This window comes from Dromaius novaehollandiae, chromosome 24, assembly GCF_036370855.1.
Source record: "Dromaius novaehollandiae isolate bDroNov1 chromosome 24, bDroNov1.hap1, whole genome shotgun sequence".
Lineage (NCBI taxonomy): Eukaryota > Metazoa > Chordata > Aves > Casuariiformes > Dromaiidae > Dromaius > Dromaius novaehollandiae.
In genome coordinates, this window is record NC_088121.1 from 3,449,268 (window position 1) to 3,465,688 (window position 16,421).

General features: G+C 44.7%; 1 protein-coding gene across 1 annotated transcript in view; it reads right to left on the bottom strand.

Annotated features, from left to right (window-relative positions):
- Positions 1–2,332: 2,332 nt before the first annotated feature.
- The window catches only part of LOC112993626 (ATPase family AAA domain-containing protein 3), a 38,021-nt gene continuing 23,932 nt past the window's right edge, over positions 2,333–16,421 (bottom strand). Inside the window, exons 15-16 of the mRNA XM_026117414.2 lie at positions 15,277–15,385; positions 2,333–7,689 (exon numbers count right to left, since the gene is read on the bottom strand). Coding sequence (XP_025973199.1) covers positions 7,510–7,689; positions 15,277–15,385 — 289 coding nt within the window. The 3' untranslated portion in view covers positions 2,333–7,509. The remainder of the gene's footprint in view (positions 7,690–15,276; positions 15,386–16,421) is intronic.

The following is a 16,421-nucleotide window of genomic DNA, read 5'->3' on the forward strand; positions in this document are numbered from 1 at the left end:
TGCAGGCCACAGTGAGCATGGTGGGGGTGGTGGGAGGGCTTGAGGGCCAACAGAAGCAGCACACTGATTTTATCTGGGTCAATGAATGAATGTATTTCAGTTATCCCTTCCCTTTCAGTAATATGTTTGTACAATATGTGACCAATTCAAGTCCATCCTTTGTTGTCTGTCAGTAAAATAGTTTTTTGCATGTTCTGCATCTGACTGTTTTTTCCAACCCTTTGAAGCAAATGATGCTCCTGAGGTCAGAGCCTGGAGGCTTGCTGGGGCACTGCAGACTAGCAGGTCACAAGTTTAAGGACGGGGGTTTAAGAGTGGACAGGAGGTGCAGACATGGTTTGAACTGGCTGGGAAGCAGCTGTGTCCAGCCCTATCTATGGAGAAGGGCTGTGCAATTTCCCCTGGGTTATGTGACATCATAGGACACTGTCCCAGGTTTTAGCCTGCTAGTCTCACACTCAGTCTTCACCACACAGGAAAATTCTAAGGTCCAAGACACTGATTTTAAAAGAGGATAAATTATTTACTGGTAAAACAAAACTCCTGGTGCAAGCCACCTCCACAGAGAAACGTGGGTCCCCGGCCTGCAGTAGGCAAACAGGTAGGTCAGTGCAGGAAACCTAGGACTTTGATAGCAGCAAAGGGAGGGGTCTTCATTACTCACTCTAGCAGTACTGAAGTCAGACACCGTGAACCAGTCCTTCCACATTCCTCATTCTGCTCCTTTCCCTCCTGGAACAGGATCACACACACATAAACAGTGCGAGTCTGACACGCAGTAGGACTTCAGTCCTCTTTATGCGCAGAGATGCTTATGCACAAGTTGTTGCACACGCACAGACACATCCGGGCACATCTTCCTCAGGCTTGGTGGAAACAAAATGGTTTTTTTTCCCCCCACATCAGGGAAAAACAATACCGACAACAATACTGAAATTCATAGCCTATAGCACCAGAAAAGAGAGGGGAAAAAAACCCACCCAGGTGGCAAGGCAGGGAGCTGCTGTGATAGAACTGACTGATAGTGGCAGGACTGCCACCCCAAATCAGGTCTGGGGCCAGAAAATAGCCAGGAACATAGAAAAACAATCTGTCACGTCAATGTGAGAACAACTGAAATTGAATTGAAGCAGGAGCTAGATACTGTCTAGGGGATTTCTCTGAGCTATCCAGCTACTGCTCTCTTTTGCAAGTCCCATAAAACAATAGTGTCACATAGCATGGTAGTGGTAGAAGAACTAAGGCTTCATTCCATTGGATGCCGTATCTCAGAAGACACTACCAAGACTTGGGAAGTTGCTACCTCAAGGAGCCCTAGCAAAGAAGAGGAAAATCAGCCAGCAAAGACACACTTTGTCCAAGGACATTCAAAGCAAGCTCTGACTGATGTGGGTCCTTCCCCGTGCACCCAAACTCTGCTGTTACTGTTTCACAGGGAAAGATGAGAAGTAAAGCAGCCTAGTAGCATTAACCAAGCATCCATCTGATTGAAGTCCTTTGGTTTCTTTTCTACTGCAGCTCAGCTGGACAGACTTTGCCTTACTCAAAGGCCTGAGAGGTTGTTGTCTGTGGAAGAGACGCTGGCTGAGTCACAGAGTCCAGCAGGGTTCTGTGACAGCACTGGCTCAAGGATGCAGCTCCTTATTCCCTTAGTGATATGGTTACACAACTGTGCTGCCTCTCAAGATAGCCCTAGGACTGCATCTTCCTTCTCCAGCTTGGCATAGGAATGCTGAGAGCTAACACATAGCAGTTGGACTTTCCATATGTGTCCATTTGCCACTACAAAACCCCCTTTGTATATGCAGGGGTAGCCAGTAATCCCCACTACGTTGCATCCACATTTTCTTCCAACTCTTCACCTGCAGATGGGTTTGCTACATACACTGGCTCCAGTGTTTGCTTTGATCTGTTTTGGTGTGTTTGTTTGTGTTTAGGCCTTAGAGCTGTACTGGCACCAAAGGGCTGTACGTGCCTGTCCAAAAGAGGAAAATGCCCTGGCAGGGAAGGTCCAGACCTGGCACACTGCAGACCAGATGAACATAGAGACAAGCCACCCACAGGGTGCTGCAAACTCTCTGGCATGGTTTTGCCATGATCCCTCCTACAGACTCCCATTACTTACGTTCATGTGCGAACAGTACTGAGTCACTGGCTGTGAAAGATGGACTGCCTTCCATAAGCAAAGAACCTCCTGGCACAGCAAGGCTTGGCAGGTAAGGCTAGTGACTTACATCACAGACTGGAAAAAATCCATCAGGTCTGCCACTATTTTTTTTCCTTGTTTTCTTTGTAGCATGCAAACAGAGGAATAAAATTGCAGTAAAATAGAAACAGTCAAAGAAAATGGTTTATTAAAAAACAAGCATTCCTTTTTCATCCAAAACACAAATACAGGTTGGGAGAGAAATACTTCCTGGAGAGCCTCTTGTCTCCCTTGAGTTCTAGAGCATGAGATGTGCATTGGTGAGAAAGCATGCAATACTCCCATCCTCCTGCTTGCTCAATGGATCTTTCTTCATAGTGTATCATATTCAAAAGTAAATACTTTAATGGATGACATCTGAGAATATAGATGACCACATTATAAATCTGTCTCTCAGCTGTAATGTTGAAGCACAGAACAGGCATTTTTTTCAGCTCACAGTGGGAATGATGCATTGCTTGCTAATCCATCTCCTACTAGATTTGCTCTCCAATACAAAACACTATTTTAATAAAGTACCATTACCGCATAACTCATTCAGTGTCATGGACAGGAAATAACCTCAGCCTGGAGTTGCCCTTCCCTCCCTACATGGAGTATTAACAAATAGCTGTTTGGGTGCCACCTCCACAGGGACATCATTCATTCTCTGAGCCAACAGCAAACCAAACTTATTAATGAGGCTGACAGAAGTGACAAAGGCCCTGCATTTAAATCTTTGCTGAGACAAGAGCTGAACAAGGTCTGGTCACCTTTTTTTCTCCTTTCCTGTTGCACTCCAGGTGAGCAACAGGAGTGGCAGCGACTGGCACAGCTATTCAGCAGGCAGCAGGGCATGAAATCACCTCCCTGGCAGCTAGGAGCTGAGTGCATAGCAAGAAGGAGAAGGTATCTCTTTTTAAAGGCAGGATTTAGAACGTTGGTAGTAATAGTGGCTGGGACTCATCAAGAAAGTTAGCTTCATCAGTGTTTGCACTGATGCACACCAGTGTTTGACAGCACATGATGTGAAGGAAAGAAGAGCAATGTGCGAGCGGAAACGGCCCTCTCCTGCTGCTGACAATATGAGCAGTCACGGACTTTTAAGTACAGTATAAACAACCCCCTCTGAGAAGGGGGCTGGGGGCATCTGCTCTGCCCAAAGTCATGAGCTTCTCTGAAAAGGAGGAAGGATGAGAAGTCACTGAGCATTTCACACCCATGGATGCTGCCACAATCTACCACATGGGGGCTGGGAAGGGGGAACACAGAGAGAACAAGTCCACACTGAAGTGCTCTGCTCCTGGCTTTCTGACAAGCAACCAGGGTCACCGGGGTAAGCAGTGCATTGCTAGAAAAGCATGAAGAGCACAGATGTGCAAAGCTCTGACCAGGTGACTGCTTGGAGGATTCTCCAGGGTGGAGGGAGGTCAAGACAAAAGGTCAAGTTCTGTATACACAAAGCCCTGTTCCCAGGAGTGACTGCAGTAACATCCTAAAGCACAGTGTAGACAGGACAGGGAAAAGTTTGGCCATAAGGGTCTCTTACCTGCTCCACAGTCTGCCTCCAGACAGTTGGCACTTCTGCACCCTCCTTGCTCCAGGCTCATTGACCCCTTAAAGCTCTTCTTTTAAAGGGAACAGACAACAGGAAGGGGAACCAAACCAAGATTCTCTGAGCAAAGGCAGGCTGTGGAAGCTTTCCCCCACATTGCCCTCAGGAGTTAACAGTCTCTACCTGTGCCTGGCCCCTCTTACCAAAACATGTCTGGCCCTTGAGGGACAGAGGTCTTGGGAAATGTTTGAACTCCCAAGATGAGATTTCTGTTCCACAGTGAAACTGCAGCTGGTAAGAACCTTCCTTCCCTCTCTGCAGTAAAAACATCCAACACTGAACTCCCAGCGTTTATGCTGGAGACCTCCATCTTCACAAAACATCATACATTCAAAGACTTGAGGTTGGAAGGGACTTCAAAGTCATTTCTTCCCACTCCCTGCTCACAGCAGGACTAACACTATGAGATGAAACCACTCCCCTCCGCTTGAGCAGAGGCAAATAATGATCAGTAGCTCTGGTGTTGGCCCCAAAGAAAACAGTGGTTGAAGGCAGCCTCTGTCCAGTTTATTTTGCCACTCACCCTGTGCACTGCCACTCACAACAGATCTATGAGCCACCCAGCTGCATCTCATTTCTTTTATTAAAGTATGGACATAGCAATTCCTACTTACCTCCTCCCACCTTTTAAAGGAAAATAAAGATGACTTCACCCATGTAACAGAGACAGCATCACACAATCCCACCCTTCTGGGCTGTCCAAGAGGAAGAGGAAGGCAAAGTAACTTGCCCCTTGGGATACAGGCAGCAGCAATCAGTGTGTCATGCCAGAGCAAATAACAACATGTCAATATGCATTAGAGAGGCTGAGGCATCCACATGATGAAGAACAACTGGCTGCTTTCCACAAGGCAGACAGTCCTTTCCATCCTTAGGAAGGCCAAGCAGCAGAGCTCAGGTGAGGACTAACAGCAACCACCGTTAACAATAGTCTTTAAAAGCCTGTAAAAATTCATTGAAAGATATTTGTGCACTCATGCAAACCTGAGAATCTTTGTGTCAGCCCATGCTTCCTGCTGTGTTCCTTGCTACAGCAAGAGGCTACTTCCAACTAGTGTTCCCCCTAGCCTGCAATATACCACTGCTGCACAGCACAGAGGCATGGATCATAGCTGCATTACAAGCACTGTGATCCCTCTGCTTCCATGTACAAACCTGGTGCAATCTGAAGGAGGAATCATATGAAATAGCTAAGACAGCAACTGCTGTGCCTTTCACACAGCTTTACAGCAAGATTCTCTTCCCAGCTACCAATATCAGCAAAAGGGCAGTGAGACAGAATACACACAAGACCTAAAATACCCTTCTTCCCTCTCATTTCATGGAGATGATTATGGAACTGGGATGAAAAGTATCAAAGGAAGAAGTCACAGTTAGAGATTTTAATAACATGAGATCAGACTGCTCCATTACACAGCTTGTTAGCAAGGCTTTTTGAGCAAACGGTGGCTCAGCTTAGCTCCCCTCCATTTCTCTTCTTGGGGTTTAAAAGAGGAGAATTTTAGAGAAAACTCATTAGGATGGGGAAAGCATAGAATATCTAATTCTCTAGTACATCAGCAGACTAAAAGGCAGCTACAGCTAGGCTAAAGGGGACATCTAAAAGACATCTTAAAGATGACATCTAGGCTTATTTCAGTAGTTCAGAACATAAAATCTGCGGTTTCAATTTAAATGGTGATTCTTTCCCAGCATGGTTCCCACATGGCAATGAGTAAGTGTTAGTGGGGCACAAAAGTCTGAGCACACCTTACTGCTGCAGGACATCTGTCCTTAAGAAAGGGCAACTTCTAAAATGGGTTTTCAAAGGCAAATGCAGATTCTCCCTTGGTACCTAGCAGAGGGAAAGTATGAGAGACCTATTGTGAGAAAAGATGGCAGCACAAGGCAGGAAAGGTTTACAGCCTCAATGACTAGTTCTTTCCTGGTGTTCCCCAAGGCTGCCTATTTTGAGGATACTGGTGATCAGCCCTCTTAGTTTTCTGCCCAGCTCCCAAACTTGCAGACTCTTGTCAGCATGCATTTCTCAAAGCTCCATAACAAGTACCAGTAAAATGGACAAAGAGGAAAGTGCTGTCAGTTCCTGTCAGAGGAGTGTGTCTCAGCAAGGTACTCAAGGGCACAGATTTAGGTCAGGCAACGGTGTTTGCATAGTGTAGCTACAGAGGGGGACTCAGAGCAGAGTCCAGAGTTCAACTCCAGCTCAAGTTTAAAAAAAAAAAAAAAAAGAAAGAAAAAAGAAAAGAGAGATTTTCTAATCAGCCTCTTCTATGCACACAGACAGACATCAGACATATCATCTATCCAAACAGGCTTGTCTCTATGCTTTGACAAGGGCACATTTGTCAGTTGCTCCAGAAATGCAGTAATAAAGTCAGAGCAGCTTGTTGGCATCAGTCAGCAGCAAACAAGCCCCCCATCTCCCTCCCTTCAGATCACGCCAGAGACACCTGTAGGCCAGGCAGATTTACTGAGCCTCGTCTACTCCCACAGAGGGAGAATTGAATTCTAAAGGAAACCTAGGGCTACTCTCAGACTAGCTGTATCAGCAACTACCTGGCTGGATAAAGCAAACAAAGGGTTGTGGGCTACAGAGTCAGAACAGACACTTCAGAAGCTGGGAAGCAGCTGTTCCCACTGCTGCAGCTCAGCAGTGTCTGAAAGGCTATATAGAAGCCTGATGGCTGCTGTCAAGACTGTGCTATAGGAGTCCCAGTTACTCCACTGGGAATCGAATAGCCTTTTGGAATCTAGAAAGTGCAGGATTATTCTACAATGCTACACTACTAGGAGATAAAAGCTCTAGAGAAGGACTCAGTGCTGAAGGCTAAGTGTCCCAAACCTGAAGGCTTCACCCCTGCTAATACTCAATCTGGTGTTTCTCCCTCCCCCAAGTATGGCTGTGCCACTCTGCTGCTAAACAACCAACACTGAAAGGCAGGCAGGAGTAAAACCATTCACAGGAGCACATGAAGCACAACTCTTAGAAGACGTTTCTGTACAGTGGAGGGGCTAAGCTGCACCCTCAGCAGGGTAGCTCTCCTGCCATTCTCCAGGAGACCCAACACAGATAGGACTGTACAAATACAGCAGCCAGGCACCAGCAGCAGTAGCAACGTCACATGCCTCTGTCACAGAGGCTACCTACAGTCTGTCAGAGGATGACAATGAGAGAGCAAGGAGTGATCCCATGCAGAGATATGAGCAAGGCGGAGGTCTGTCCTGGGCAGGATGGAGTGGAAGAGTTGCAAAATCACCTCTGCTGGAGCACAAAAACTCAGAAATCAAACACATGGGAGTAGCATGGCTTGGATGATCCCTGGGTTTACATAGGCCCAGGTCACTGGGACACTGCAGACCAATGCCAGATTGCTGAAAACTATTTGGAGTTTGGGCCTCTTTAGCAAGAAGGGCCACATAGACTAGCAGTCAGTGGTGTTTCAGCAAGAGGGTCCTTTAATGCAGTCACTTCTGCCTTATTCAAACCATTTTTTTTTTCTGGTGTACCCTAAAAACATGAATGGTACACCTGAGACATCAAAAAACACCAAAAGCAGACTGAGGCAGCATCCTCTCCCCCTGCCTTGCACCAATGGACACTTGTCTCCCTTAACACATGATTCCACCAAACATTTACCCAGGTGACCCTCCCAACTTCTTCCCTGCACACTTCCCCACATATGCTGGTCTGAAGCCTGCAGACTGCTGCTCACACTGGTGTTCCTTCGGGAAAAGGCAAGAGTGGGTTCCTGACAGCCCCTCTGCTTCCTTCAGCACCCTCTGTTTTCAGCCAGTCCATTTTCTGTCTGTGTTGCTGCACAGCATCAGCTACCCGGGCATCAATCATGGCCTCTGTAAGAACACCATCCTCTGATGCATAAGCTGCAGCCTGGGGAAAGAAAGGCAGAAGAGAGATGGGTTAGTGATGGCAAACCCTAGGATCAGTGAAGAGCTAAGACTGGTCCCCATTTGTTTCTCTGTGCATCTTTGTCCCCACACTACCTAGCACAATATTCATTCTCGTTCCAACTCACTAGCGGTGCCCCAGAAATCTGGTACACCTCCATCAGAGACATTCCCTTGAGGCAGCTGTACCAGGGACTTGCATACATCAACTGCCCAAGCACAGAGATCCAGTTACAGCTGCACCTGAGTTTTTGTCTCTGTGAACAGGCACCTTTGCCTACCTGCCCCTGGATTTTCTGATGCCTTCTGTGGAAAGAAGGCCACAGGTTGAGAACAGTGAACATAGTCAGCATTGCTGGGCTGCGGTCACACTTGGCTTGTTTAAAATTCCTCTCCTACTTTAAAAGCACTGCACAGAAGAAGCCAATAAGGTAAGAGTAAAAGGTGCAGATGGTGACTGAATAACTTCATCCAAGGCAACAGAAGAGGTTTTACAGACTTACACAGAAGGACTAAAATCACAGTGTCAGGGTGAATGTGGGCAGGGTGGCACTTACTAAAATGGTGTCTAGAAAGCACTGCAAGAATCAAGATTTATTAAGCGTTTTCAGAGCTGAAGCACCATACAAGCCTTGTCAGATGTGTCAGGAATGCCTCAATCTTGCTTTCCTCAGGCATTCTGCTAGGAACCTCCCCTGCATCACTTCCATGACATGTCAGCTCCCATCCCATACTCCTCTACCTGTGGGGCCTTCTCTTTCCTTCACAGTCCACCCATATTCCAACTCCCATCTCTCCAGTTCTTTTTGGTAAATTAACATCTGTTCCTGCTGCTACTTTAATAGGCTGCAAAAACTTGATTGCAGTCCTTGCAGAAGGGTTTAAAAGTACTGATGTCCTTGTGAAGCAGCCCACAAAACTTCCAGTGGCCAGTTAGGAGAAACAGGACAGTGTGCCACTTCTCCTCAGCTGCAGCAAAAAGGTCCAAGTTGCTTTTGTCCAAACATACAGGACAGCTAGGACTCCACTGACTGCCATCTTGGAGATGACAACACAAGCAGCACACCTCCAAAGGAAGGGAAAGGTGCTTACACTGCTATCTGAACAATCCATCTCCAAGGTAACACAGCAACTCCAAGCTACAGATTTCTCCATCTGGCTACTCCCTATGCAAGTGCTCCTGCAAGCAACTCAGTGCTGTGGTTTCTTGTGCAGCTATGCTAGCAAGGGAGCTTGGCACAATCCAGTGTAGGATCCCCTCCAGCTTCTCACATCCATGATGCTTCCCCCAAATAGCAGCAAGAGCCCCAAACTTCTGCCCACATTCCTTCCACAGAGCTATTATGTCATGGATTGCCACATCCCAATCCTCCTGTCTGCAGGGCTTTCTTTGAGATCCCAGTTAGAAAGAGAAGCTTTCTCTTTCAAGGTAGAGGCTGAAATGTGTTTGTAAGGTGTTACATATAGGCTCCATAAATCATTAATGAGACAAATCATCACGGCTGCCAAACCTCATTAGGTTTGCTGCATCCAAGTTCTAACAAGTCAGCAAAAGCATCGCTAAAAAAAAAAAAAAATAATAATAATAATTAGTGTGACCATTTTATGCTCCCACTAGCCAGTGATACAGATGGGAGAGAAGCTAACCCCAGATTAATCTGTTGCACTGGTCAGTATCATCACAGTACTGACTGGGCAGGTTATACCTGCCTATTAAGATTACTGCTGCCTCACTGCAGGAGAGAGAATTCTTTCTTGAAAGGGACAATAGGTTACAGAGCTGGTTCTCAGCCTCCTCTAGCTTGCATTCCAGTCCTTATTTTGTAGCCCTTTTTGGAGAACTGTCTAGATCACAAGAGAAAGGAGGCATCCCCACATAAGCCACGTATAAACATGGAGCTGGAAGGCACTGCTTTTTACTGCAAGAAGCATCAGAACAGATTCCTCCCTGTGCAAAACCTTGGCAACTCTTCCTTAAGGTAGAAGGGACAAGTTAGGGTAATGCCCACACCTCAAGTTAGGAGCATCACTGGCTGTAGGTGAGGAGTGCAGAGGAGGAGAAAGGAGTCTGTAAATGGAGAATTCACTGTGCATAAATGCACTTGTCCTCTATATTCAACAACAGAGCAGGAGATATCCTGAGCACAGCAATGAGGCAGTTACTTCCTGCAAAAATCAGCAGAAGAGCAGTGTTTCCATAACCTGCCTGCTGCCACAAATATTCATGGCATCTGTCTTCTCTCATCACTGGCAAAGGGGCACAGTGGAAAGGCTCTGTTCAGTGGAAATAACCCCTCTCTGACTCACTTGCCATAACTCCTTTTTTCGCAGGGTAAGACTGGGGAGCTAAAGCTAAGAGAAGCCAACATCCCTTTGCCAATGCAGTCCTCCAGCCAGCAAGATCTGGTGCTTTAAAATGGAGTAAGTGCTTCCTGGAATGTGCATATGCACCTCCGTGGAACAGAGAGGATGCATTCCCTTCTTCCTTGCCACTGCATAGACCATAAATTCAATGATGTAAACTCCTGCAAAGCTGTGCAGTTCACGCTCTGTTGATTTTCTCAATGACTTTCTATTTATAGAAAGCCTCAGGCCCTAGCTGTCATGAAAGCAAATGGGGGAAGCAACTGTCCCTTCTGGGAGTAGCTTGCACAAACACACACACACAGTTGGCATTGTACTTCACTTCTGTTAATATCTCCGCCTTCCGCATGAACAAATTTTAACCCATTTTCTGAAATGCAGCTATTCCAGCTTTATAACTCAGTTATAGCTATGAAATAATCTGAAAATAAAAATATTTTGGGGAGAAGTAGAGGGATGGAGAGCACATGATGAGGCCAGCCCAAATGACAGAAGCGCCACAGTTTGTCTCTAAAGTACATCAATGGGTTTAAGTTCAGGCTGCAAAACTAGGAAGCCTGTACGCTACTGTAATAGATCTGAAGGAAATTTTAAAGTGTGTAAATACATCTGATCCATGCTATATTTGTAAAGGATTAGATATGGAGAATGAAAAAGCACCAAGACAAAAGGGAAAGGCTCAGTGTTCTGCAGAAGAGAAGCATTAAAATGGATTTCTAGCATGCAGACTATAAGCTGCGCCATGGACAACAATATTTTTCCTAGTGCTAGCGGCTTTTCTGCATCTTAACTTTTCTGTTTGAAAAGTCCAGGACAAACTGAGCTAGACTGAATCAAGAGTGAAACAACTTTTTCATGACAGCCAGTCAATTTCAAACCCAGTTTATAGTGGAATTAAACTTTTGAAAGCTGTAGCTTTTGCTCAGACCTCTACTTTAAATGAGATACTTATGTTAACAGCAATATTGGTAGAGCATGCCAAAAACATCTTCATGGGACATGACTGTGATGCCATGGGACAGCAGAGTGGCCATATACTGACATTCTAGGTTAGCTGTCAGCTCTTATCCAAAGAGTATGATGATTTCTCCTCCTGCAACCTCAGAACTTGACCTTTTCCGTAAATGACCTCTGGTTTCAGTTCCGGCCCTGAAAGGCAACCCCTGGCAGGCTAAGCAAAGCTGAAGTGCATCCCGGCAGCTCAGAACTCTGGCAGAACATGACAAATACCTTCCTGACAGCTTTTTATAAAAGCTCCCTGTCCATTTCCTCCAGCACTTCTGCTGATTCAGGAGTGGAAGCAGGAGAAGCAACACAGATGCCTTGCAGCACCTTTTCTAGTCCTGCCAGTGCTTCAATGGGTGATTTGATTAGGTTTAATCACATGGAAATTAAGACAGAAATTGCAAACAAGGCCCCAGTCACCTTGAGGTAACAGAAGGACAGGCCCCATAGAACACAGCAACACTTCACACAGATTAAGCCTGCCATTTTGCACCGTCTGCATTTGGTCCTGCTGTCCAGACACTAGCTAAGGCTCTGTTCAAGACATGTCTACAGAGGTATAACGCTTACAGACAGCAACACTGCAAATGATTCTTGGAGGAAAAAGCTAATTATGAAAATATATATGCAAATCTCAGGTGAATTAAGTGGCAGGCATGTTGCAATTATGCCTATACTTTGGGGATTAGCTCCAAGTCTTATCAGGGCATCATGCAAAACAGCTGAAAATGGAAGGGCAAACAAAGTGCACCCATCCAGCTCTGTGCTCCAGCATTCACAATCAGTAGTTTTCACTAGGGCTTTGTACTGTAATCTTCCCCAGAATGCATCATTTATTAAACAGAGACCTTAGACATATTAGATTTCAGCAGCTGTTGTGATGAGCCTATCTAGAAGATAGGTGCTCTTTAGAGCACCTATGCTCACATCTGCTGTTTACCAGCTCTATAAAGTGTTACTAGGATTAGAAACAGAACTGTAAGACGGATAATATGCTTTCCCTTTTTCCCGGCTCTTCCTGCCCTTTACCTTCTCAACTGGTACAAAATCCCAAACTTTTTCTGGCTTTTCCACTTGACATGATGCTTGGGTTGGGGAGAAGAAAAGCAACTGCAGGTAGGGAACCGAGTGGGAAATCCAGGCCTTTATCTTAGCTAGAAAATCTGTAGTCACAAAAGCAGCTCACGAAATAAGCAGCTCACGAAATCTCTAGGTTAAGCCCTTGGGTAGCTTCCATATAGCTCCCCATATCTGAGAGAGATGCAAAACTGTGGCTTGAAGACTGGTTAAAATGCAAGTGGATGTTCATAAAGGTGCTACTTGCATCAGTTTTTTTTTTTTTTTTTTTTTTTTTTTTAATTAAAAGGACCATGCTTTTGACCTCTGGCATGCAGCACCTTGAATCAGAATTTCATCAGTCACACAGGAGTTCAAAAGACCAACACTTCAAGAGTGAGCAGTCAGCAGTTGCATCCAATGGAGGACAGTCTGACAAGCTTTTTTTGAGCCAGATGTGCTAGCTCTTATAGCCCTTGTCTACTCCGATCCACTCCCTCAGTTGTGCCAGGACACCACTGTGTAATTATGCAGTGCACTTGTCTTGCCAAGCTATTTTTAACTCTCATCAGCTCCCTGACCCAGTTCATAGCACAGTCATACAGAGAATTGTACCACCACAATGGAAAGGATAGCAGAATGGCAAAAATAAGCAGCAGGAGCTAACACTGCCAGAAATGCTTGTCAAACTGCAGCCTTAATCCTTGCATGATAGGAGAGAGCATTATATCAGCTGCAAAACCATCTACGACAAGCTATCTGTCAGAGCTGACCCAGCACCAAAATAGTGATACCATTCAAAAGATCAGGTTCAGTCAGGAGGACTTGAAACATCTGCTTCAGCTGTGATAAGCCCTGCTCACCTAGGGGCTTTTAACTGCAGCTACTGAAGAACCATACCCATAGTATGGCTACTCCACAGGGAAAATCAAATGGAGGTGTTACCAAGTTTTGCCATAGTCGAAAGCTCCAGCTTCAGTCAATTACAGGTAATTCCTTGACCAAATGACTGAAAAAAACCCACTTAGGCTAGCACTTAGAATCATTAACTCTGGAGGGCACCTCCCATGGCAGAGTTCAATACAGAAATCATCCTTTTTTAGCTGACTTCACAAACCTGCTAGTGAACTGTATCCACCCACTCTTCTCCTGAGGAAAGAGGTACATGTGTCTAGCCACTAGCTGGAAAAAGACTGTGCTCTTTTAATACTGATCCATAACACATTACACTTCCTTTCTTCATCAACAGGGTGTAAGATGTGAAACCCCTTTTTTCCAGAACACCAACTGATTTTGACACAGTTGAAGCTCTTTTGCAGCTTCTACATCAAAATAGTTTGTATCTTTCTGCCTAGGCATCCCTGCATCTTTGCATGCTTTGTTTCTAAACGCTTTGACTGTTTTATGAAAAGGAGAGAGGAACATAGCCTGCTGCTGCTATTTTACAGAGCCCCTTTTTAATAGTTTTGATGCTGTAAGGTACCTTAAAAAAATTAATCAGGGTAACAGCACAAAGGAATAAGTCAGCCCACCTTCCTTCAAGATCACTTAAAGGATAAATGATAGAAGCTAAGGTCATTCCTGGGGAGTAGTGATAAGCTAGGAGAGTTGAGGTCCTGAAAAGAGCAGAGGGTCATTTACCACAACTTTTTCTTACAGGAAATGCCTGGCAGCAAGGTCTTTCACATGCATGGGTAAGTGCATTCTAAATGAAGCCAAATGAAGAAACTCAACAACAGTTAGTGGTCTGCTTTGTCTCCCACAGCACCATCACTCAGATTAAGACAAACACCTTAAGTCTCTACTCTGGGTTTCAAAACCAGAAGCCAACAATAAGCATAGCTGTGCTTGAGAAAAGTGAAGTCATGATGTACTTGCTATGGGAAAGGCTGAATGACCCAAAGATTCTGGTCATTCCTTCAGCCTGTCAGCTCTCTAAGAAGACATTTCAACGCATGCTATGTGGACACTCTGGCAATGCATCTAAAACCCATCAATATGCATCAGCTATCTCAATCTCAAGCACCAGTACTGACCTTGCTAAGCTTCCTGACCGAGCTGGTAACAATACCAATCTGGTATGTTCTCAGCTAGATACACTACAGAGACAAAAAAAAAAAAAAATTAAATAGAGCTTTATAGACATTTTCAGATGACAACATACAAGAAAACTGAACTATTTAAAAAAATTACAAAAATACAAGTCACTTGGTAAAATTAACGAGCATGTGCTAAGACGCAAAGAATAAAATAAGGATGATCAACACTCAGAAATGGCTGCTTTGGACCTCAACTCATGACTATTGCAGTTACATGGACTAGAAGGGAGAAATGCTCTCTGTAGCTTAAAGAGAAAACATAGTAGCTGGAGGAATGAAATACACTCTGTAAACTCTGTAAAATGTTTATGCACTTGCTCAGATAGATTGAAAAATATAATTATTTTTATAATACCTGAAAGGAAGCTGGTATATATGATTTGGAGCATACTCCTTAAATTGCTATTACTAGATTACTTAAAAACAAAAACAAACAAAAAACCCATGATGCCAGTAAGTAGCTGGCAGTTGTGACGAAGCAGGGTGAAAGCTTGATAAGATAGTGTGCTTAAAGTTGTTAATTATGTGAACAGTTGCACTCAAAGTGATTTTATTTCTTATTTCATAGGTACCACATATGTAGAAGTACCTGGTCTTTTCAGCTCCATTTTCCAGTTAGTTTTCTTCTTTTAATCACCCAAGATGCATTAAAAATGTGTTTAGACCCAAGTAGGGCAGAAGAATGTTTTAGTGTTTAGTGTCATACCTACGTGTAACACGTTAGGAAACTCCTCTAACTGAGCCTCTTGAGATGAAACATGAGCGGAGGCCAGCACAATTTGCCCAAATCCACTCCTAAGTAACTTGCTTTACCCAGGTTCAGTAAGGGGTCTCCCAATAGCGATTATGAAGACTCTCTTCCAGTTTATGAGAGACTATACTGACAGTCTGACACCCACACAAGATTGCAGCATTCTAGTACTACCCTATGGACACAGTGAAACTTTCCAGAGTAAGGCAAGGTCTGAGACTGCAACATCACACAGTCAAGCCTTCCAGAAAGCAAAAATGACCCAAGAAGCCCAGAGGATCAAAGCCATACTTACCTGCCATGCCACAGCAAGCTGAGAGATCTCTCGGCCAGACATGCCCTCTGTCAGCCTGGCGATCTCCGAGCACTTTTTCCCATAGTCAAACTGGGCCAGCTTCAGACGTCTAAAAGCAGAAACACAAGGATCAATTTACATGCAGCCAAATGACAAGAGGAGGGAGGGACTCCACAGGTAGGCTTTTTAAAGAACAACACTTCCACTGAAACCGAAGATCAGATCTGAACTAGTCCCTGTAGAAAGGCTCATCTCAAGTACAGGATTTGTTCTCCTGGGCCACAGAGCCTGATTTTGTGGCACAAAGAAATGTGAATACCTGGATTAAAACCAGAAAGACGCAAGACTGCACAGCACACTTAGAAGGATTCACTTGGTTTGATTTGTCTCCACTGAGCCAAGCAAAGGTTTGGCTACAAGGAGCTCCAACAATATCCATCTTGTTCTCTCTTTCACTGCAGTAACAGGTCTAAGTTTTGAAGGCCAGCCCAACAAACCACAGCATGAAACTCTAGGACGGCTCCTCATCCTAGAATGTGATAGCAAGAGACACCTGTCCACCTCTTGTCTGTACTATTGGTTTAAAATGGGTTTATACAGTGTGACAAATGTGACTGTGTGGTAAGGCTAGCCAGATTGCCTTTAGTGTGGATTTATACACCTTACACATGGGCTAGAGCAGGTTAGAGTAATCTGTGTTGTGCTCCTAAGAATGACAGAAGAATTCTAGTCTGACTTCAAACTCCAACTGCACAAGTTAACTAGGATTCTGGTATCTTGAACTAAGGAGCAGACTCTGAATAAAGGCACCAGGAATGAGCTGAAAGCACTGGAAAAGTGGCTCTAGTCAGCAATCAATGCCAGAGTAATTTCACCTCCCAGAAACCAAACTCTTTCAGAGATTAGGAAAAAGTTAAAAATGGCTCAGCAGGGAATCCCCTGATTACCAAAGGTCATCCATCAGCTCTTCCTCCTTAGTGACCCCTAGTTGCTGATACTTCTACTTCTTCCAGTGGAGGTCCAATCAAACATTCAAAAGTTTTGTAAATGATAAAAGAGGAATCACTACATAGCTCAGTCCTATCATGCCAGTTTTTGGATTTAAAATGAGCCAGAAGAAACGGCTGAATGCAAAGATTACTGCA